The 23,466-nt window shown below is 37.4% G+C and overlaps 3 protein-coding genes across 6 annotated transcripts; 2 read left to right on the forward strand and 1 right to left on the reverse strand.

Moving 5' to 3' along the window:
• Positions 1–1,771: 1,771 nt before the first annotated feature.
• LOC105198643 (adenylate cyclase type 9) lies at positions 1,772–10,804 on the forward strand. Of its 2 annotated transcripts, none has more exons than XM_011165429.3 (8): positions 1,772–2,362; positions 3,263–3,552; positions 3,701–5,076; positions 5,151–5,405; positions 5,488–5,936; positions 6,011–6,166; positions 6,265–6,464; positions 6,538–10,804. In XM_011165429.3, the coding sequence occupies exons 2-8, from the start codon at positions 3,272–3,274 to the stop codon at positions 8,267–8,269; spliced, it is 4,449 nt and encodes a 1,482-aa protein (XP_011163731.1). In that variant the 5' UTR covers positions 1,772–2,362; positions 3,263–3,271; the 3' UTR covers positions 8,270–10,804. The 2 variants fall into 2 exon arrangements, with proteins under 2 accessions (XP_011163731.1, XP_039310626.1); XM_039454692.1 differs by lacking the exon at positions 1,772–2,362 and adding an exon at positions 2,396–2,559.
• Positions 10,805–11,246: 442 nt separating this feature from the next.
• LOC105198644 (exportin-5) lies at positions 11,247–21,657 on the reverse strand. 2 transcript variants are annotated; one of them, XM_011165430.3, is made up of 9 exons: positions 21,424–21,657; positions 19,992–20,689; positions 18,718–19,026; positions 17,201–18,604; positions 15,378–15,632; positions 15,139–15,262; positions 14,737–15,070; positions 14,237–14,606; positions 11,247–14,055 (listed from the first exon to the last, which is right to left on the reverse strand). In XM_011165430.3, the coding sequence occupies exons 2-9, from the start codon at positions 20,676–20,678 to the stop codon at positions 13,894–13,896; spliced, it is 3,645 nt and encodes a 1,214-aa protein (XP_011163732.1). In that variant the 5' UTR covers positions 20,679–20,689; positions 21,424–21,657; the 3' UTR covers positions 11,247–13,893. The 2 variants fall into 2 exon arrangements, with proteins under 2 accessions (XP_011163732.1, XP_025990206.1); XM_026134421.2 differs by lacking the exon at positions 21,424–21,657 and adding an exon at positions 21,183–21,318.
• Positions 21,542–23,337, forward strand: LOC105198647 (nucleoporin Nup37). 2 transcript variants are annotated; one of them, XM_011165433.3, is made up of 5 exons: positions 21,542–21,794; positions 21,975–22,192; positions 22,348–22,545; positions 22,627–22,994; positions 23,074–23,337. In XM_011165433.3, the coding sequence occupies exons 1-5, from the start codon at positions 21,578–21,580 to the stop codon at positions 23,324–23,326; spliced, it is 1,254 nt and encodes a 417-aa protein (XP_011163735.1). In that variant the 5' UTR covers positions 21,542–21,577; the 3' UTR covers positions 23,327–23,337. The 2 variants fall into 2 exon arrangements, with proteins under 2 accessions (XP_011163735.1, XP_011163736.1); XM_011165434.3 differs by having other exon boundaries at positions 21,711–21,883.
• Positions 23,338–23,466: the final 129 nt, after the last annotated feature.

Here is a 23,466-nt window from a genome sequence, read left to right on the forward strand (position 1 = left end):
TAAAATCTTTGTTACGAAGAAACGATTTCATAAGAAAATTGTTTAAGAAATCTACAAGTCTATTCTTTGTGGCTAAATAATGTATGCACATTAGTGGCAGCATTGCATATATTATGACGCAAAGGTTGCGGTTTTGATCCTTTGATGGTCTATGTGTTATTTTTTTTTTTTTTTTTTTTTTTTAGAAAATATTTACACAAAACAAATGTTACTATTTCTTCAAATAAATCGCAAAAGTATGCTGAAAGCATTGTCGCAATGTTAGCATATAGGATCATTTATAGTTGGTCAGAGAGCAGAGTTGCTAGGGATTGAAGGATTTTCTTTCAAATTTGGATATTATTAATTGTTATTATTGTGAGAGATCTTTCAGAAAGATAGACATTCTATAAAGGCAGATAATATAGAATATCCGTTTTTTTAAATTAATATTCCGATGTAAATGTATATTAAGATTTCTAATTTATGCAAAACTTTCATAAGAAAATTGTTATCTATAACGTTTATATGTATAGTTAAAAATTAAATCTTAAATTATTATATAAAATGAGTATTGTCATCGGAAATAAATATTATTATACTTACTAGAGCAAAAACGTTTACATTCTTATACTTGAGTAATCTAAAATAACAGAGTTTATATAAAATAAATAATACGTGAAATAAATATAAAATACGGAAAATTTATATTATAGATACAAATTATATTTTTACAATTATATTTACAAAATTATATTTTTAATTATAAATTTACAGATATAATTATCTATACAGATATAGTTATCAGATAACTTAAAATTATATATCAGATAACTTAAATACAATCAATTATATGTAAATGTATCTAAATAAGATAAAAATAATTTAATTATAATTTATATAGATAAAAAATAAAATTATATGTGGCTTTATTTAGATAAATTTTTAAATAATATCGCTATTAAGTAAAATAATTTAGGATATACAAAACAATTAGGAAACAATGTATTTACTTCCTTATTTCTAAATCTTTATTTCTTATTCTTTGGCATCAATATGCAAATAAAAATCAAAGTTAAAAAATAGAAGACATCTAATTCGCGTTGTGTAATAACTGACCAAATTTCTTGTAAAAGTTTTTGAATTTAAAATTTTGGGGCAATTCTTATGTACGCCAGTACTATTAATCTACAGTTCACGTTACGCATGATACTATAAATTTTTGTATTGGCAGTGAAGGTATTCTCTGTTGTTATCAATTGGGAAAATTCTCTTGTTAGCATAAATGGTAATGTGGAGATTTAGGCTAAGGACAATATTTTATTTTCATTATTGCTGACATTATCTTACTAAGCATTATCTAAATAATTTGAAAAAAGTACTTTTATTTAAGATGCTGATAAACAAAGCTATTCCTTTATCTAGATATCAAGCTAAAGCTATCGTTGCACAAGGTTCGCTGTTCGTTATAATGTTTCTTTTAGTATGTCTTTCTTTTAGTATGTATACTTAAAATGTATACTTCTTTTAGTATGTATACTTTTTTTAGTATGTATACTTAAAATTTGGCAAAAAAGTAAAAAGAGTTAGTTTTAGCCACGGACATAAGAATTGATTTTCGCGCGTTTCTCTAGATTGAAAGAACCGCCTTCTTGATCGAGCTCTAATTGGCCTCGCGCTAATAATCAACGCGTGGCAAGACTGGCAAGTCTCGTCGGAAAGATTTTTGCGCCTGCGCGATTGGCCATGCCGCGAAATAGAAATCGCCCTGACGACAGAACCGCTCTTCGCGAAAAGTTCCTACGTTGACACTCTGGAGAACGTCATTTTCTTTCTCCTCTTATTTTCTTTTTATAAAAGTTTAGAATTTTGGTTCGTGGTTTAGTGACAATTCTCCACTTGTGCACTTGACGTTCTATCTCGCCGACGGGGAGTAGCGTAGGCGCCGTGTCGTCCTATCAGCCACCGTCGCCGCCGCTGTCGTCGTCGTCGTCGTCGTCGTAATCGTCATCTTCCCGGTGACGGATTCAAGATGGCTGCGGAACATCGTAGCGGAGAACGTCTCGGCAGCGTCGGCGCATACGCGTGATTCTTTCGCTTCTTTTTTTATTCCCCTTTTTTCCCGACATCCGCGATAATCCGTCCGTCGTCGTGTCCTTCGGCGTCGACTCGACCTTACCGAGGCCGCCCGTCCTCACTCCCCTCCCCCCCCCCTGCCCACGACGGCGCCGCTGAAGGAGAGCCGCGAAAAAAATGGCGTTCGGCGACAGTAGCTGATTCCAGCGAGCGCCTCCGATGTCGGCGAGGAGGAGGAGAAGGAGGATGACATTCCCTCAAATTCTCCGGCGTTCTCGCCCCTAACCGACGTGAGAATCAACTGGCGGTAAGTGATCTCCCGTTCCATCGTGCCGTCACTCTCGAGATCCCGGTCACCCCGGCGCCAGGCGCGCGTGACTCGCGCCGTAGGGGAGTTGACGCGCGAGTTGACATTGAAGTTGACAATCCGTACGTCGCGTTCAACATACGCGAGACGAGCAACTTTGCGGAGAATACCTCGCGTGAGACGGCCTCGTCGTCTTGGTACGCGTGAAAATTGCACTTTACTAAAAAGAGAGAAGTACTTTTTTCCTTTATACAATTTATCTTGTTAAAAAGTTTGAACCACTCCAGAATGGATATTTCCCAACATATCCTTTTGGATCGTACAGATTTTCTGTTTACGGGAATTTAAATTTATAGTATTGTACGCTTTCCGCGATAATATAGCCTAAGTGGATAAAAAAAGCATGTGGATCTGAGAATCGTGAGTCTTCATTGGTGGCATTCATTAAGCGTTATACGCGATATTATTAGTAACAGCTGCTTATTGTAGTTGTAACATAGAATGATAACACATATGTCAATAGTTCAAGCTGCATAGTATTTATAGATGACACTCAGTAGGATAACTGGATATGGATATATATAGCATTTGTGTTTTCTTTAATTCATACACATGTGTTTTTTATACAATTTATAGGAAAAAATATATAGATTAATTATACAAATGCATTAATTATTTTTGTGTCATATAAGTAGATAATAATTATTTTGCCAAAGTATACATACATATATATATTTTTTTTAATTAATATTTTAAATTATATATTTAAAAGTTAATATTTTAGAATTATTAAACATTTTAAACTTTTCTTCATTCTTAAATGATACACCTTGTTTTGATTATTATTTTAATGATCTAATTCAGAATATTTATTTATTGTAACTTTTTGAATTCTATTAGATTGTCAATATGACTCCTCAATTGGATCGGAAGCGTGGCTCGTCTGTCAGCTTTACCCGAACAAAGAATGATAGTGAAGATGCCGAGGATGAGATTCACATATCTCTGGCACCTTACATACAAACATATCTGGCGCACAGTAGCCAGGGATTGGGATGCTGCGGTATCAGTATACCTGTGCCGTTTGAGCGTGCAGCACCGCGATCTTGGTGGAATCCTAGATTTGATTCGGAAATCCTCGAGGAACAGTTTAAGAGAAGTGCCTTTCCTCAAATTAGATTAAGATTTCGGTTTGTATTAATATTTACATAACATGTATAATTGTTATCTATACACAGATTGGGAATATTATTATTGGACCAATTATTAACTTTTTTGATTACAATCAGAGAAATAGTAGTTAGTTGGAAGGACTCTAATCATTATTTTTTTTTGCAGGTACGCTCTCACGTATATCTTGCTAGTGTCCTTGTCGTGGCTGACGTACTTTGTTATAATCGGGGTAGAGAACGATACATCGACATGGGCGGCAATAGCGGGTGTTTTCAGTATCGTCGGTGTTATGGTCTCGGCTGTTCTTTATTTAACGCATACAGACTACTACAAATCCTACGTATTACCAACTTCTTTGGGAGTTGCGTCAACGCTCTGTTTCCTGTCTTTGCTCTTCCTCGCCTTGGTGCCGCCTCACGTGGACGGACTGACTTTAGTCGGACACTTTGCCTTGTGTTCCGAAATCTTATTAGTAATTTATACGGTGCTGCCGATGCCACTCTACGCCTGCGTGGGAATATCCACGCTGTACTCATTCATGTTTGAGTTCCTGACTGCCTATTTATATGGCTCGATGGATACGCAACAGAGATTTTACACGACCGAACGAATTGTACAAAATAATACTTCAGGAGTTAACAGTATGTCGGCGGAGGAAGAGAGAACATTGGTACTTACGCAATCGTCTGTAAAAGATCCTTTAATTGTTGCTGGTCTACAGAATGTGATACGTAATATTAGTAATTTTACTACAGCAATTGGTACAGAGGCGATGTCGAGATTGCGCGAAGGCAGAGATACAATGAATGTGGGATCGAGATATTCGGAAACGGCGGCTCAACGATTACACAATGCTCTAAACGACACGAATGTCTTAACGAGATTAAATTTTAGCGCTCCAGCCATGTTAACTGCTATCAATTCCACCGTAAATTTATCGCCTGCAGATTATGCTCACGATAACTTATTCGCTAATGATGTTGACTTCTCCACGAATCTCGCAATAAGGATCTTGATGCAGATTTGTATTCATTTGATAGGCGTGCATATTTTGATAATGACTTTCGTAAGAATGCGCGGTACTTTTATGAAGGTTGGTCAATCCCTGCTGGTCCGGCGGCAGCTGGAAATGGAAAAACAACTGAAAGAAAAAATGATACACTCCGTTATGCCGCCGAAGGTCGCGGATTGGCTTATGGAGGAGAGCGAACGCGAGAGAGAGCGGGAAGACTCTCTGAAAAAGGGCTCGATACCGTCCAATAATACGGATATTCGTTCGTTGTTCCGCCCGTTCAACATGCATTCGATGGAGGACGTCAGTATCTTGTTCGCCGACATTGTTGGATTTACTAGGATGAGCTCAAACAAGACTGCGGAGGAATTGGTAGGCATTCTGAATGATCTGTTCGAACGTTTTGACGACCTGTGCGAACATCACGGATGCGAGAAGATCTCTACGTTGGGAGATTGCTACTATTGTGTAAGCGGATGCCCAGAACCAAGGTCCGATCATGCGAAATGTTGCATAGAAATGGGATTAGGTAAGTGGACTATTATACGCAATATTCTGATAATCTCAATCGTAAAATTAATATTGTTAATTGCATTTCAATAGCCATGATTGAAGCTATCAAACAATTCGACATCGAGAGACGCGAGGGTGTGAACATGAGAGTGGGTGTGCACACTGGGACCGTACTCTGCGGAATTGTAGGCACTAAGAGATTCAAATTCGATGTTTGGTCGAATGACGTGACTTTGGCGAATAAGTTGGAGAGCACGGGAAAACCTGGCCGTGTACATTTGAGTGAAAATACTTTGAGATTTCTGGGAGATCAATATGTTACAGAGAATGGAGAAATACTCAACGGTAAGTAAAATGATGTAAAAAGAAAAGAGAGAAATGGATTAAAAATCTGAATTTTACACGTGTGAATCTTTCATTGTTTTAGGTGTTAAAACTTATTTTATTAGAGCCCGTAAGTCAGACTTCATGAATCAATTTATTACGAACGTCACGTCACCCAAGAGTATTTCACCATTGATGCAATCGCGAAATCGTCTAGCATCATGCAACAATCAGATCAAACCGCGTCATCATTATCTCCATATGGTTACGAACGCGAGCAATTACAGGATGAAGGCCAATTCCCTGCCCAGTATCTTAGATTCTGAGAATGACGGTGACAACGTGGACGAGAAAGAGGATTCGAACAAGAGCCCAACATCGACCGCTAGCTATGGCAAGAAGAAAGTGCGAAATAAGCCATGGAGGTATCTGCAAAGACAACGCACAACTGAGGAAATGACACCTCTGGAGATAGAAGAGGGAAGAAATATCGCTATGGAACGAGCGAAACCCGATATTCAGACCTATGAAGAATGCAATGGATTTAGACGGGTTAGTAGTTTTTTATCCACTTTTTCAATTGTTGTTTATTTTATAATTGATTAGTACTTACGATTGTTTTGCAGGTTCCTCTGAATAACAGCGTTGAAATGGACCCGAATCCTGTACCTTCTAGTCCTTTATTATCTGGTCAAGAGCCGATTAGTAACGCTTCTTCCATTTGCAGTAGAAAAGACTCCGGTATCAAGAGCAATAGCAGACGAAGTAGCATACAACAGCAGGTATGTTTTCGTAAATCTGATATATTTTTTAGTATATCTTTGGTATATAATTTAGTGGTATAAATTATTTTATTATACTTTTTAAATCATTTTTGTAGTTGTTCCTAATGAATGGCATGGCTCAAGGTGATCTATTGGGACATAGAGTCAGTGGCTATTATACTTCTAGTTCAACGTTGAACTCCACTCACGAACCTTCTTCGTCGGTGCCCCCTTATCCGTTTCCTCCGATGGTAACTGATACATTTGGTGCGTGCTTTCATAAATTACGGAAGCAGTCTGATCTCCAGTTAATTAGGTAAGATAAATTATTTTTTGGTTTGCTTTAAAAATTGCGGTAAATGTTTTTTTTTTTATTATCTTGTTGGAAGGTGTGTCCAAGACAACGTGAGCTCTCAGCGCTCATATTTTGTCAAACCACCACTGTCAAGCGTCACTCTCTTCTTTAAAAACAAGGAAATGGAAAAGGAGTACCGAGAGAACGCGCACAAGACCAGCGAGGGCATTGGCGATAATCCACCTACTCTGGCCACCTCGAGATTCAACACTTACTTCGACATTTTGATATCTGCCCTGGTTTACACGGCCATCACGATCTCGTTGTTCCTTCTGTGTAAACCGACGATTCACTATACGGTGTTCTCTGTGCTCGCCATTACTGTTCAAGTGATTGCGGTGTCGCTCTGCATCCGGCAGCTCCTCTATCCGAATACAGCTCATGCGACGTTTACGCAGCAAATCTTCAGATTTTTCTCCCGATGGTATCCATGGCATGTGTGCGGCGCGGTCTTGGTTGGTCTACCGATCATTTCCATCTTGCTGAATTTCACGTGCAACAGCTTTCGGAGCTTGAGCAACTTCGAGTACTACTACAGCTACTTGATCTTCGTCGGATTAGTACACTTCTGTAATTTCACGCAGCTCAACTGTTGGATGAAAAATCTATTAGTTACCCTTACCGGTATACTATTCATATGTCTTGTGGTGAGTCATATATCACCGTATCAAGAGAATCTCAGTAGTAATAATAGTAGTAGTGGCAACAGTCATATCAACGATTCGCAATTGACGCAATTTGTTTCGCTGCGTCCAAATTTTCTCAAATCGCCGGTGAGAGAATTGTACGGTGAGAACTTTTCAAACAATACAAGAGACCTCGCCGCTGTCGCTTCAACAAGAACACTATCACCATCGGTCGCAAAATATACAGGAGAACAAAAAGCGTCACATATGACTCATGGAATACCTTATACCAAGTATAACGAGAGATTGTACAATTCGGAAATATATCTGGATATTGTATTGCTATTGCTGCTAGTCTGGTTTCTGAATCGCGAGTTTGAGATCAGTTATCGATTGTGCTTTCACGGCAACGCGGTGGCAGCGCGCGACAAGACGCGCGTGCAATCAATGAAGAATCAAGCTGATTGGTTGTTGCACAATATTATACCTAAACACGTAGCCGATCAATTGAAGACTACCGCGAAATACTCACAGAATCATAAATCCGTGGGCATTATCTTCGCCAGTATCGTTAACTTCAACGAGCTGTACGATGAATCGTATTTGGGTGGTAAGGAGTATCTTCGCGTGCTCAATGAGCTTATAGGCGATTTTGACGAGTTGCTAGAGAGGTCAGAGTACGCGAACGTCGAGAAGATCAAGACAATCGGTAGCACCTTCATGGCTGCGAGCGGCCTGAATCCGCAGGTGCGGGAGCAGAGTGAGCATGAGTACACGCATCTGTTCCAATTGGTGGACTTTGCCGTAGCAATGCACAAAGTGATATTTGATTTTAATCGGGACCTGTTGGGTTTCAAGCTGATTCTACGAGTTGGCTTCAACTTCGGTGATGTCACGGCTGGCGTGATCGGCGCTACCAAGCTGTACTACGACATCTGGGGCGACGCGGTCAACATAGCGTCGCGAATGGACTCCACTGGGGTTGCCGGTAGGATACAGATAGCTAGCAATTGTTTGAACGTCTTATCGGAACGATATGAATTTGAACCGCGTGGTCAGGTATACGTCAAGGGAAAAGACAATATGGATGTGTTCCTGTTAATAGGAAAGAAGAAGGAGGCTGATATGACTGGCACTTGAAGAGCCAGCGACGATTATGTCAGTTATTTTCCTATACGACTATCATATGTCGATAATCTGATGCTATTTGTGGCCTGCAGCAATCGTAATAATTAGATTAGATCTGTCCGTTAGTATTTGGATATTTTTTCATAATTTAACAATTTTATAATTTGAGTTTTCAGATAGTAGATGAACTGCATTCGACAGCGACATCTACATTTTATTATTAAAATACAAAGAGAACAAAAACTTCTCCTCTTTTTACATATTGATAAATATTTGATAAAAATAAAATTAAATATGAATGAAAATCAAAGAGAGAAGAGAAGTAGATTTATGATGAGAGTTATAAATACTTCACTGCTCGGTTCGTATGCTATCCCAAAATTCAAATTTTTTACTGTAAGACTGAAAAATGTTCCGATATTAATGGACAAATCTAACTATTAACTCATACAATCGCTGATTAGTCATGTCATTGATTAAAGAGAGCATGTGTATACGAAATGAGTAAAAGAGAAAGCAAACGAAACGAAATAGTATATCTTTTCTGCAAAGCATGCACAGCAAGCATCACGAACACTGTTGGAAAAAAAAGATGTTACAATACGCCTTATTCGTTGACTGCTCAAACGCTATTTGCGAGAGATATTTATTAACGAGAGATATTATTGTATTTTTGTAAAAATATCAAATGATGTCTAATGAGAAAAAGATATATCATGGGAAATTATCCAAGATCTGCCTTTGTCTCGAGTACAAAACTGAATCGGTGGCGAAGGAATCTTTTTAGAAGCGTTTTACGTTATCAAGCATCGAAATGGTAATTATTTGTGTATATGTACATATATATATAGTATAATATATAGATGCCACGAATAATTTTTTTGCACGAATATATATGTATACTTGAACGTCGAACCTGAAATGCAACTGATGTCTATATTTCCCAAATCGAGTTACGAAAAAAGAATTATCTTTCTCGTTCGAGTGAATGCTCGCAGTGAAATGCTCATGCGATACTGGAGAAAAGTTAATACGTGGCATCCTATCCTATTCGATATTCTAAGAGCAACAGCGAAGTGCGTCCGACGTGATAAAAGTTCAACGAAACTCGAATACCCCGTTAATTATTGAGTTAAATAAATTTTTGAAAGTAATATTTAAAAAATATGAATTTACACCATGTCTTGTCTTCCTGTCTGATATTGTGAATTGTGACACGTCACGTACAAGACGAATATACAAAGCGTTATAGGCGTCGCTTGAAGCTTGTTCTATGTACAACAGATAGAAACGAATAACGAAATTTTTACCTTAGAAATTTTTATCTTAGATTATGAACGGACGAAAAATGATTCTACCAAAGATCAATAACTAATGATTCAGGCCGCGGATGTGTGCATATGTAAGCGTAGAATATGCTTAAAATTTGTTGTAGAATACGCGTGTATGGGAAAAAATAAAATCGCACATTCCAAACGTAGCTTGCGACAAGCGTGTTCGCGGACACAAATTGACGATAAATGCTCACGATAAAGTGTTCCTTGTCGTTAAATAAACATCTCTGGTATATCGGGACGTAAAACTGCTACGTTGGATTCCAAAGAGTATCTGGCTGCATTTTTTTTTAATCTCAACGATAAGTGACATCGCATTCGATGGGATTTATGCTCTATAGATAGTGTGTGCGTGTATGTGTATATGTGTATATGTCCGCGTGTATGCGTGTGTATTTACATCTATGTTTATATTTATATATGTATAGACTTTTGAGGATTTATCCGAAAGATTTAATGTTAATGCAAGAAGCTGTTTGCGTTTATGTAAATGATATGCAGTGCAAGCAATATGCGTTAAACGGTCTGGATCATAACTGACGTTGTATATTCTGCATATGCTTGTATTGACATAGGAATTTTAATTGTGGTTTTTATAAGCGGCATTTAACTCAACGGAAATATTTGTTCCACGTGAAAGTAATAATGTCAATAATTGTATAATAAAGAACGGATCTGAATGTCGGTTCCTGTAAATATATGTTATAACATATTTATGATTTGTGTATAAAATAATTCTTTTGGATATAATTTCTTTGGAGGAAGAAATTTGAAAGAGAGATGCGATATTATGATGTATCGCTTTGATTTCGCGTACCACAAGGCTTACGCAAATCATTTCTATGATTATAGTCAATTATAAAAGATTTTGAGTTTGAATACGAGCGAGGTACCGGCTCGTATCACGAAAGCGTGTGCTTGAAAACACGATCTATAATGTTCGACATTAACATCAAGAAGCGCGGTCGCGTCTCGCGCCTATGTTGTTTTTCTCTGAATGAACGAAGCGAAAGAGACCGATATGTTATACTCGCCGATCTGTAGGACAACAGAAGGGATACACGTTACAGTTATCAAATAAAATGTATATATATTTATCGAGTGTACACAAAAGTTTTACGGAGAAGGCAGAGAGAGACTTCAGGCTATATAGATGTACATATAATTATTGTCAATACAATTTCTTTATTACAATATATTATATACAAGATTATACCGCTAATTTCATTATAACTGATGTACAAAAAATGGGCGAAGTTTTAAAAACGAGCAAATTTTCGTTTTTTTCGCCTGGCATAAATCGGGACATTAATATTAACAAAGCGTGATGTGTGATTAATTTGTGTATATATATATATATATATATATATATATATATATATATATATATATAAAATTATAAATTTCATATATACACGCATATATATAATATATATACGAATATATATAAATAAATAATTATAAAAAGCCATCTGGATAATTTCATTACATTTTCAGTTAAAAGTATGAATTTCAAATATTACATTGTCGCAGTCAAATTTCCAAGTTGTACAAAGAATTTTCGAAAAATGTAGTGCTATATGAATAATTTTGCAATTCGATAAAAAGTCGGTTATAAAAGAAGTCGATTTTTGCAATGCACCAGAATGGCTCGGATAATTATTATAATTGTGCCGTAAACGTATAAACTTCGTTGGTGATACAGTTCACGTAATGGCATGCATGAAAACAAAAATAAAAATAAAATAAATGTAAAACACTTTGTATATGACACATTGTGAAAAATTGGTGATACACTTTTTCGATGTACATACAATGTATACATTGTATATCAGGTGTTCCCGTCGTACAAGTAAGTCAATTGGTTTGTCACATAGAAGAATGCAACAAAAAGGAAATTTTTTCTTGTCGATGTTTGTGTATGTTTCATCGATAAAAAGTTAAATGCTTCTGTAAAAGGACATCCAGATGCGATTTTCCATCGCAGATGAGCGATAAACTCCTTTTCTTTTTCATTAATTATAAACCAGTAACTACTCTTCTCATACAATCTACCGATCGCGAACTTGATCTCCTACAAGCGCAGTGGAATGCTTGAGAAAGTAGTGTGACTACAATGCAGAAACTTGCGAATTTATCAAATTTAAAACGCATTGTGAAGACTTTTCGATAAAGGAAAGATAAGCACGTGAAATAGTAATTAAATATAACAATGATCTTATTTAGAAACACGTTTATGTGAAACATTCTAGTCAAGTAAACTAGAGAATAAAAAATTTTCGAAAAATGGACTAAAACATTTTTGATATGTGATATTGCAATGGTAATGGTCTTGATGGCGATCCATAACGTGATCTTTTTTCGGTCTTAAAAAAGATTCAATATTCTAAACACGTGTCTGAATTTTCGGAACAATTCACGTGTAATCAGTTACCTTCTTAACTCAATTGTCATTTGCGCGCTTATTGTTATTTTGCATTTACGTCAAAATCGTAATAATAATGTACAGATGTGTCCATATGTTCTCGTATAGATCATGTATGTATACATATACATATCCTGTTGATTAAAACTGCTGTCTCGATTTGTTTGTAAATGTAGTATTGCGTAAATTTAAATTTGTTAGTTGTATCGCGATTTTTTCCATTATACATCGCGAGAAAACTCGACTGTAAGGAAGACGTTGATCAACTTTCGTGTACACACACTTCGGCGTTGATCCATGCCTTAAAAAAAAAATCAACGAATTATATAATATGACATTCGAAACAAAAAAAAAATATATATATGTATGTATATATTGTGTGTTTGGTGTGTGTGTATGTGTGTTGTGTAGACGAGTTGTTATATTCGTTCTATTCTGGTATATAAGCTCAATCGCTATAAGATTTTATTGTACAATATGTATATACTTATACATACATACATACATATATATATATATATATAGAGAAAGAGAAAGATATGACACCGATGTAATAAATTCCATACTTCGAAATCCTTAGTGTTGTATAATACAACAGATATGCTCTTTTTAGCTGCATTTTTCTGCAAACTTTTTCTCTTTAAATCACAACGCATTTATTCCGTTTTAAATATCGATGAAAATAAGAAGACTTTCAGCTAAAGAGAATAGACCTACCACAGACACTACGGACTTCGAAGATATAATTTAGAGAAAGTAGCAAAGAACAGAAAAAAGAAATTAAGAAATATACTACAATGTTCGGTTTAGCACACATCAGTCACAGCTCGGACTCGCGTATCATTTTTCTTCTTTCTTCATTTATACAAAGCAATGAAATTCACTTTGTGGTTCTCGAGACGCGTTCGCTTTTGTCTATATTATAAAATTTTACTCATTACACAGTAATCTTATCACAATAATATCCCTTATGTCTCATTGTACAATTCTTCCACAATCTTGACAAATTTGTACACTCCGTATATTTGTCATAAAAGAAATGGATTGCATGATACGTTTAAAAGTTTTGGGAAAAACTTTGATTAATGAACGTAGAAAGGCTAACATATTGAAAAATTTCTGTCACTACCTGAGAGACATTCGTTCTTAAATATGACGTAACAAGACGGAACGCGATATTGGCTGTGTTCTTTCTTCTGCGCGAGTCTTTAAAATTAATTAGAATAAATAAAAGTAATGGTAGTACGTGCAGTGTAAAAAAAGTTATCTACACTTATATTGTGAAGCGCATGCTGCATCTTCGTCAGTTTGAAATATGTCAATCAATTTCATAATGAGCGAAGTGCAGAAATATTTCCCCGATCACTCTCGTCATAAATATTTATGTGTACTATGAATTAAATGTGTTTATAATTTATAATCCGAGACTTAATTTGGAGCACCAAGTGATTGAGTGATCAGGCACGGGCATGCCTGAGGATTTTAGAGGTATCACTTCGATTTTCTATAAAGCGATTGCAATTTTATTAAAATTCGCGTGCCATTAGTTTTCTACTTTTATCACAACATACATCTATTTAAAAATGCTTTCGATGAAGGAATAAAAGTAAAAAATAATCTCTGAAATTTGCAATTGTATATAAATCCGAGGTGACACCTCGAACACTTCAATACGACTTATTTATGACTGTGAGTTGCCATAAAGAAACTTGTGAATTTTCTTAGAAAGAAACACGCTATTTTAGCAATTTTGGATCAAACGTTCTTTCTCTGCGTCATCGTATGGCCATCCTTGAGAAGAGACCTTTTTACAATAACTTATAGTTATTTATTGAGTTAGACCAACTATGTAAAATGTGATTTCCTAAAACTGTCTGCTACGTAGATCCAGCGAACAGTGCAGTTATTCCCGTGTCAGTGGCATCCTTCGAGATCTCATCCACGCGTACCGGATGAGGCTTACCAGATACCTCTATCCGCGGTAAATTGTCTATTTTGACTTCCTTACGGAACAACTGACCTACACTTCTGCCGATAAGCTGTAAAAGACCCATTAAAATCCGATCGTTATTATCAAACCGTTAAATGCAAAAAGCGCAAGACAACAATAACAATTATAAATCTTATGAAAATTCTTTACAGACTTTTAATAAGACTTTAAATGCATTTTAATTAAAAAATTAGTCGGGTTAGACATCTTCGGATATTGCAATCGTATACCTGATTAGTGATTTTTTTGAAGAGATCTTTCTTTCCCTTCTCAACTTTGTTGCCTTTCGTGCTAACTACAGACATTTTTTCATCAAAGCGTTGCAAGTCAGCGAGATTGATCCCTGGGATTTGCTGCATCACCTCGATGATGTTTGGAAACTTAGGTCTGAGACATTCGTAGACCTGCGCGCCCAGAGTGATGAGGGAACCTTGATTGGCCTCGTGTTGACCATGTAATTGTAAACCTTGCAAAACGGCTACCATAATGTGCGCTGCCATAGAAGGCGTAAGACTACCATCAGCTGCCAGTGCTCGCACCACAGGCCCAGTCAACATTGTAGCCTTGAGACTCGCGTTTGAGTCGTTCCATGCGAGCGCTCTAGAAATACAGGGCACATTATTAGTATTATTATCAATAATATATTTAAAAAATAAATAAATTTTTTTCCATAACTTTACAATAAAATCTACTGTGACGTTTCTATTTATCATGTGTGATTATATTTTACCCTAATACGCATAGGACGACGCTCTGACAAGTGGACGGATGACGCAAGATGAAAGTCCCGAGCTCGCTAACGACTTCGGCGACAATGCTGTTTCCTCGTGAGAGCGGTGGATCTACTGCCATTCCTCCGCTGTCTTGTTCCATGGTATCTGGAGGAGCAGCATCGCTAGCGGCTCCACCAACCAGAGCCACTTTCAACACATCTACGAAATCTCTAGTCAGATTTCTATTGAGCATGTCATCAATGACTTCCTGCGTGTCGGTGTTTTCATCTAGACCGCCGGATTCGTAAAGATGCGTTATGTATTGCCACTTTGCACTTAATCTTTGGCACACTGGAAAAAAATTGCGCGGAATGATATGACAGAATGCATAATTGCTTTAATTTTATTTGATAACTTACTATGTGTTGATACATGAGCCAGTACAGGTACTAGTACGCTCTCGTAGAAAGCAGGTGGGCACGAGTATATAAATGGCTTCATGAACACGCGTATAATTGGCCGTAGTCTATAATCCGGAATCACCTGAAAAAGACAGAGGCATATTTTGATAACATATAATTTTTTTGTTTCATTATATATAATTCTTTGTTCTTTACATTTAAGATTATTAATGGAACAAACAATATTATTAAATTACCTCCATGTTCGAAAAAACCGAATTCAATAAGGCCGGGGCGAGTCCAGGCAATTGATAAAAATCTCGACCAATCATATGACAGCCACTACCTAACATATGATAGCATTGATCATGAATTGTACTCAGGAATGATTGCATTCGAACCAGAGATGTGCTTGAGGCCTGGTCCGTTTCACTGTTATTGTCATTGGTTATATTTACACCCAGAAGATTCGCCTTTTCTGACTCCAAAAGTCCATAAGCATTTTTGTAGCCCTAAAATAAAAACACATTCAATAATCTCTTTAAGAATAAGAACAAGATATTCAACTCCGTTATTTTATTCATGATTAGTAATTGTTGCTTGGTACTTGTTGCTTACTTGTCAAAATAGATAAAAGTCTGTGTGTGCTTACATCTTAAAATTTAAAATACCAAGTGTAAAATATCAATACACTTGTAAAATACTAAGCACATATTGCTGTAAATACATCTCTGTCAAACACATTAAAACAATTGAAGGATTTTCTACAAAAATTTAAACAAATTTATTTTTTTTAAATATAGATTCTGACACTAAATCATTCTTTATCAGTAGTATCACATTGTGAAAAATTATTGCTTTAAATAAAATTTTCTTCATCTTTATTATTATTGTCATAAAAGAAATATAAAATATTACGCGACGAATTGATAATAAACATAAAATTCCTACAAAAATTTTAAAACGATCCAAAGATTTTTCTTTTTTTCTTATAAATGGATTCTTAAAATATTAATCAAAGTCTACAGACTTTATTCTTATATCTATTATACATTAAAAGTAAAAGTACTATATTGATACAATAAACGGTTTAAAAATGAAAAATTCTTTTTTTTTTAAATTTAACTCTTTGACCTTCGTTTGATTTTTGCAAGAAATCTTTTAATTATAAGTCCAATTTATATGCTTGATTTCATAACTAATCATTTCGCATCCAATTTTTACGTTTAATTAATCCCTAAACACACAAGTGGGTCTGAAAGACCACATATAAAGTTTCGAACGCTTGCTGTGTGAAGACGATCTGAGATAAGAGATTCGGATCAGGATGTAAAAAAAGTATGAAATCTCCTCTTTTAATTAAGCAATTTTTTTTAATCAACTAGAATTCGAACGGTAAACAACACGGCAGCAAAATTCTGTTAGGGTCTGTGGGATTACCATTGTGTGTGAGTAAAACTTTTTTATAAGTAATAGTATGTAAAAAAAAATGGACAAAACACGTTTGAACAGGTCTATTAGCGTATGTTACTCTATCTAAAGTTAAAATACTAGATTGCCGTGGAAAAGGCGACTTCTGCGCAGAGTCCAAAATATATTATAAAACACATCAATTTTCAATTTTAGACACCTTGAGTTAATCAAAAATATCTCATATTCGTCTTGTTACGTAAGTATATTTTTTTAATAGAAACGACACAATAACATTTTTTTGACAATTTTTTTTAAGTATGACTCTTTAGCTTTGAAAAGTCTTATTTTAAAATCCTTAAAAAATTTTTTTTGTTGCGGAGATATGATTTTTTGAAGGGAAAGTGGATTTTTGAACAATTTTTCATTTTTGCTTAATGGTTTTTCTTTTATAACTTCACTATAAATAATTTTTCGGCAATACCGATTATGCAGTCACATTTCAGAGATTCTAAACTTTCATTTAAAAAAATATTTGTTGAAAAATATTGATTGTAATTAAAGTTATAGTTTCTTAAAGTTGGAAAAAGTCTCTCAGACCCAAAGATGTGTTTCCGCATTTTACAGGATCGGTGTGTGTTTAAGGATTAATATCAATTATTAATTATACCTCAGATAGAGCGGCAAGGGCGGCATGACTGAAGAAACCATTCATTGTCCGCAGTAGTGCGAAAAGTGTTGGCAGAATAGGGATCACGTGAGGTGTCGCTGGGTTTCGATATACCGGATTACCACTCTCGCTGAGTGCAGCCACGAAGCCACCCCTGGCTGCGCGATCGGGATCTTCTGGGATCGAACATCGTTTAACCACACTAAGAACAGTACAGATACACATCATGAGATCACTGCGATTACGTCGAGCTGGATCATCCAACATGTTCTCGACCGGCGGTCTATCTAGTCCCACAAACTGCATAAGTTCTAGGGGTCCCTTGAACCATTCCGTGCCCAACGCGATGAATTTGTTTGATGCTTCACCGATCACCTCCATGACGAATCGAGTCTGTCTCTCGTAGTCGCAAAAGTGATTAGAGATAAGGAGCAAAGCCTCGTATAAAGTAATACTCTCCATTCGAGACAACGGGCTTGGATCTCGGGTCAGACTGCGTACCATCGTGTGTATCTGGTCGAATACTGGCAGTAACAATAGAGGATACTTGATACTAATCTTTACCATAAGACTAGCCGCATGTCGTCGCACATTTTTGGCCGCTCGTGAACGATTGCGCTCGTTCTCACCGGGCGCCTCAAACACTAATGCGGCAAAGATCTTTTCGAGGACGCGCGGTAAAATAGCGACACCTGGCATAGCCATCGAGCCAGTTGACATTGACAGAAACACGAAGAGCGCGCTTATACAGGAAAGTAGAGCAGATAGAAGCCAAGGATCTTGTGGTGAATAACCCAGACAGAGTTCCAACAGTTGGAGACCAGTCTGTACGCTTGGACGCTCATTGATCAGCAAGATTCTAGATACGACAGAATCTAATGCTTGCGCAAGAGCTTCCCATTCGAGGTACTCTCGTTCGTTCTGATCGCTTCTGTATTGCAGGTTTGCCATACCTTTAGTGATCTTCGCGGTCAACCATTGTTGGACGTACGTAAATGTCACCAAAGGTGCAACCATAGTTGCGTGTCTGAATCCTTCTAATAGGTCCATCCTGAAGCGATGGAGAAAGACGTTGAACTCCTCCTCTGAATCGTAATCGACGAGGCAGTATGTGGTCATACCGTTGCTCTGTCTACCATGTGGATACGTAACGCGGATTAACTTGGGCGCGGTATGTTCTACGTACTTCGGCACGTACGTAAGCAGCAGCGAGTCCGTCTTGATCTGTTCGTGTTTAAATAGCATCACCCAAATCGCGTTCGCTAAATGCGTGAGCGTGAGACTCGAGTACATGGTAAACGTGAGCACAGTGTCCAGAAAAAGATTAAAATGCGCCGGCCGTATGCTAGAGGCATCATCTTTTCCCCATAAGGCGCAAAGTTGCGTCGCCATGCCAGTAAGAACCTGAAATAATAATCACGTGAATAATTAACATGCTGAAAGAGAACTGTAAGAGAAATGCAAATTTGTCAAATATTAAGAATGAATTAATAGCGATTAATTAACGTGACGAGTACTTGTGTGAGTTTCTTCAGAAATAAGTAATGATTTTCATGGAAATTCGTAGGTCCAGCGAGAGGCGGTGGAGCGATGGCTGCAGTATAAATAAACCTTAAAGCTTCCTCCGAGAACAAGATCATCAGTTGCTTTCGATCTTCAGCCTTGCCTTTGCGATTTACAATTTGAAGCAGACATTCAGCGGCGGAACACTGAAATATAGGATTTCCCAATAGGAGGCACAGGATCTGCAACAATCGTCCCTTCTCGGCCATTATATGAGTTATGGAAACCCATTCAACAAATCCAGTTAATGTGGACAGCACTACCTGTTAAAACAATAAAAAATTTAGTTTGTTGAAATTTCGATCATTGATACATACCCTTTATTAAAGGGGCAGAACCTTTTGGAGGGTCAAAAAAATCGATTTTTTTTTTAATTGCATTTTATGAAAGTACATACTTTTAAGAATCAACCCTTAAGTTTTTATCAAAAAATTAAAAAAATTACGAAAGTTATAATATTTTATTAAAGTGGTAAAAATTTTTACATGTAGTATTTCTTTTTGATTTTATTTTATTATTTTCCATTATAATAAGTACACACTACTTTAAAGTGCCTGATTAGTAATGCTTCTACCCAGAAATTACAGAAGACTTATTATATTGGCCTGGAATTGCTGATTAGAATCACTTATTAAAAATATATGAGAAAATTGTACTCAAAATTTCAAACGCATTTTTATCGAAACTATATTTTTCAAACTGGTGATCATGATTTCAGACGAACCAATGAACCGATTAAATTATTTACCTATATATTCAAAACACTTCTCTCTATCGTTGGAAACAGCAAAATTAAATTATATTACTGTGTTCATTTTTTTTTTGAGTTAAACTTTCAAAATTTTTAGTAATTTTTTAAAATTTATATTTACATGCATAATAATTATTTAAAAAATAGTTCGATTTTAATAATTCTGATTCCGACGATAACCAAACATCTGTAGATTAAGAATCTTTCTCGATTTATTGTCTCAGATAATTGAGTGTCAAAATTTTACAGTCACCATGAGACAATGCGCGCTCGGACACGTTGCACAAACAATGTTATAATTATTACAATTTTCATTATTTTTACTTGTAAAAATTCCTAATTAACAACAAAATATAGATAAATATGTATGCAAAATTTCAAATCAATCACTCATATAGTTTCCGTAAAAAAAATTCGTAAAAATAGGCTTTTTTTACCCTCCAAAGGGTTCTGTCCTCTTAAAAAGTGATAACTTACTTGAACGACTTTACTGTGTGCCGCGGCTTCGGATGTCTGTCCTAAGGCACTTTTCTTCTGAAATTCTGGAAAGTGTTGCTCCATTAGTCTTAGGAAGAAGCTAAATATCTCAGCCATGTTTGTAGTCAATGCTTGATATATATCTTTTCTCCTCTGGTTCGATTCGAGCGTCTGTAGGAGTGCCACATCCTCCACTAATCTGAGAAATACCAACAAAACCAACTCGGTTTGACTTTCGCCTTGTGTGCAGGCCTGACTGAGCTCAGTCAATAGCGTGGGCCATTGCTGAGGCCATTCTCGCTTTATCATCTCAACTATGACGCGCGACAGCGCATCCTTTATGTGTGCCTCTTCCTGCAGCAATGGTTGAGTGCCCTCTTGAAGTAATTTCATTGCATTCTCCTTAATAAAGAGCTTTTCTGACTGTGAGATTTGTGTCCATCGATATTTCACACAATGCTCCATTAATTGTAGACCAAAGTGACGTACCACTGAGGTTCTGTCAGGTAATTTCTGTGCCAAGTATAAGCCACATTGCGCGCACAATGGCGAAGATTCTTTGAATCTCTCAAGGGCATTGTACATATCCAGCCGTTGTGGCTGAGATATGCCAGGTGACATCATCATCTCGACCACTCGAGCCAGTTCTGCCGATATCTGGGCAACATCGCCTACTCCAAACTCCATTCCTACTTGCACTGAAATATAAGTCAGTAATGTTCAACATAAGCATAACAAGCAAATGCAGTACATATGCATAATAAGTAATGATACACCTAATATTATAACAACTTTACTTAATCTTTAGCAAACAAAAAGATGTAGAAAAAATAAAAATAGAGAATGAAAATTTGTTATCCTATCTCTACAGCAATCTATAACATATGTGTATCACTTGTCACAAGAAAGATGTTCCTACTCAAAGACTCTTCTCAGTAATAATTAGCAATCGAAAACATCTAGCGTCATTGTAACGAATACATTTATATCACGCAAACTAATAAATTTATTTTAATAATTTTTCCAAGGTCGCTTTTTTTTATATTAAAACAGACTAAATTCTTCGGCGACTGACATTGAATCATCAGTCGACATTTCGCGCAATTTCGCGAAACTGACGCAAGACATCGTAATGTAACGTCAATCTCGGTCAAGCCGGTATAAATAATCGAAACGAGGTTGTTCACTCACGCGGGAGCACGCGTGTACCCGCGAGGGTGTACGAGCGAGGGAGCGCTCGACGGTGGCGGGTCGAGGCGACGGCGTCGCGCTCCTTGCCGCGCGAGATCGCGCTCTCCGATCGGAGGAGGAATATTTACGGATGGACACGCGCGATCCGGATACCCGTGGACATGGACAAAGCAGCTTGTCGTGTGCCGACCACGCTTTGACCACCACTACTGCTGGCACGCTCACCCGCTCGCGTACTCACCTAAACTGACGCGAAACTGCGGTACGAGACGGAGCTTGGTGGGGCCGCGTGGACAGCGGGATGCTCTCCGGTGTCGTTGCCGCGCGTCAATTCATACCTGGGTCCGTCTTCGGGGAGGAGAAAACAAGCGCGGAGTGCGGAGTCGACACGGACGATGCGACCAGCGACGATCGTGTGCAACGCTCGCCACAGCAGGCAGAGCAGACTCCGCTCCGCACTTTTCCGAAGATGCGGCGGCATGCGCTCAGCGCTGGTCGGAGTGGTCGGACGATCGCATATGCGGTCACGTGCTGCCCTCTCGGCGGCACCGTGCACCGTGCCGCCGACGCCGCTGACGGGCGGCCGACCTAACCTAACTCGACCGGGCGTGTGTATGTACACACGCTTTTTTTTTCCCCCGGATTGCGCTGAGAAAACAAGCTGTACCTCGCTTTCGATCGTTTTCCCGTTGTATTTACGTGTAATTATAACCCTCTTCTCGCTCCCTTTTCCATTAACGATCGACCGACACGGTAGAATCGCGCGAAACTAACCTGTCTAGGATCTCGTAGGTTATGCCGGCTCCGTTCTTACGCGCTCACACACGTACGTAAGAAGAAGAAGAGACGAGGCAGAGAGGATGGACGAGGCAGTTACCACGCCGCCTACATTTAAGCGAAGTTTCTTAGATCGGATCTACTGCGTGGAGTTCTCGCCGTACGAGTGGTCTCAGCATTTAATCTGCATCGCTCTCACCAAAGAGATTGTCGTCGGTACCGTCAGATTTCAGGTTCGTGCGAGGAGTTAGCACCCCACGATGACAATTGTTTATCGCTTTTTTTTCCAAATTTGTTAGAAATCGTTAGTACGTAGATAAACAAAATTGTGTCTCAAAATATACGATTGCGAAAAGATTTAACAAAGTTGGCAAACTTCAAATGATAGGATGAAGACGATGCAGTGGAAGATATAGCATACAATCCCATCAGAACGTTTCATCATGATGCCAGGCCCCACGCGATCGCCTGGAGTCCAGAGACCTCCCTGAGTATCGTCCCTAAGATCCTCACGTTCTGCGTCGCTGGATCAGATTTCAAAATAAGATTGTACAATAGCAATTTAAATGACATCAACATGTATGAGGTAACAAAATACCTGAAAAGTTATGTAAGTTTTATCATGTTAATATGCTAAATTCAATGCTATATAATAGATGTTTTGCAGATTTTAGAAGGTCACAAAGATTATACAAATGCAATCTCCTATGAGCCAGAAGGAGAACTGTTGGCATCAGTCTCTGACGATCATACGTGTAAGCTGTGGGCAGTTAAAGAAAACCAAAAGTGTGTGTCTACATTTTTTCTGACATCACCTGGTATCAGTGTCTGTTGGCATAGTGAAGAGTCCGGCAAGCTCTTGGTAGCTGAAAAGAACGGTTTGATACGTATGTACAATGTCAGAAGTCAACAAGCAATTATGTCTCTTGACTCTGGAGCTGTTCCCTTGACTGCAGCAGACTGGGGACCTAATCCTTTGAAAGTCGTATCGATGGCTGCTGGAGAATTGCTACTTTGGGATGTATCCAGACCAAGGTAATAAGAAATTTGATTCTAAAGCCTTCTGTCGTCCTAATCCATGCTTTCATTAAATTTGTTTTGTATTCATTTCTAGTCGTCCACTCGATGAGCGAACGCTTCATGTGGAAGGTGGTCTTACGGTAAAGATCTCGCACGCGAATGAAAATCTGGTATCAAGTATAGGATGGCCAGATAACTTACTGAAAGTTTTTAATTTAAGATCAAAAGTAGTTGTATTATGTGGAAAAGTGAAGTTAATTGGCGGTATGACATGGCATTATAAATTACCCTATGTTTGCGCGGGAAGTGACAGAGACTTATGTTTCTGGAGAATAAATATAAATTAAGATTCATTGAACCCAATTGATTTTCTTCACAAAGGAAATCTCTCGCCGACTCTTCGAAACAGGATGTTATTTAATGATTTAGAGATAATTTTTTCATTGTGTTTTAACACACATTTGTTTTCAAAAGTTGAAAGCAAGGA

Source organism: Solenopsis invicta, chromosome 1 (assembly GCF_016802725.1).
Source record: "Solenopsis invicta isolate M01_SB chromosome 1, UNIL_Sinv_3.0, whole genome shotgun sequence".
Lineage (NCBI taxonomy): Eukaryota > Metazoa > Arthropoda > Insecta > Hymenoptera > Formicidae > Solenopsis > Solenopsis invicta.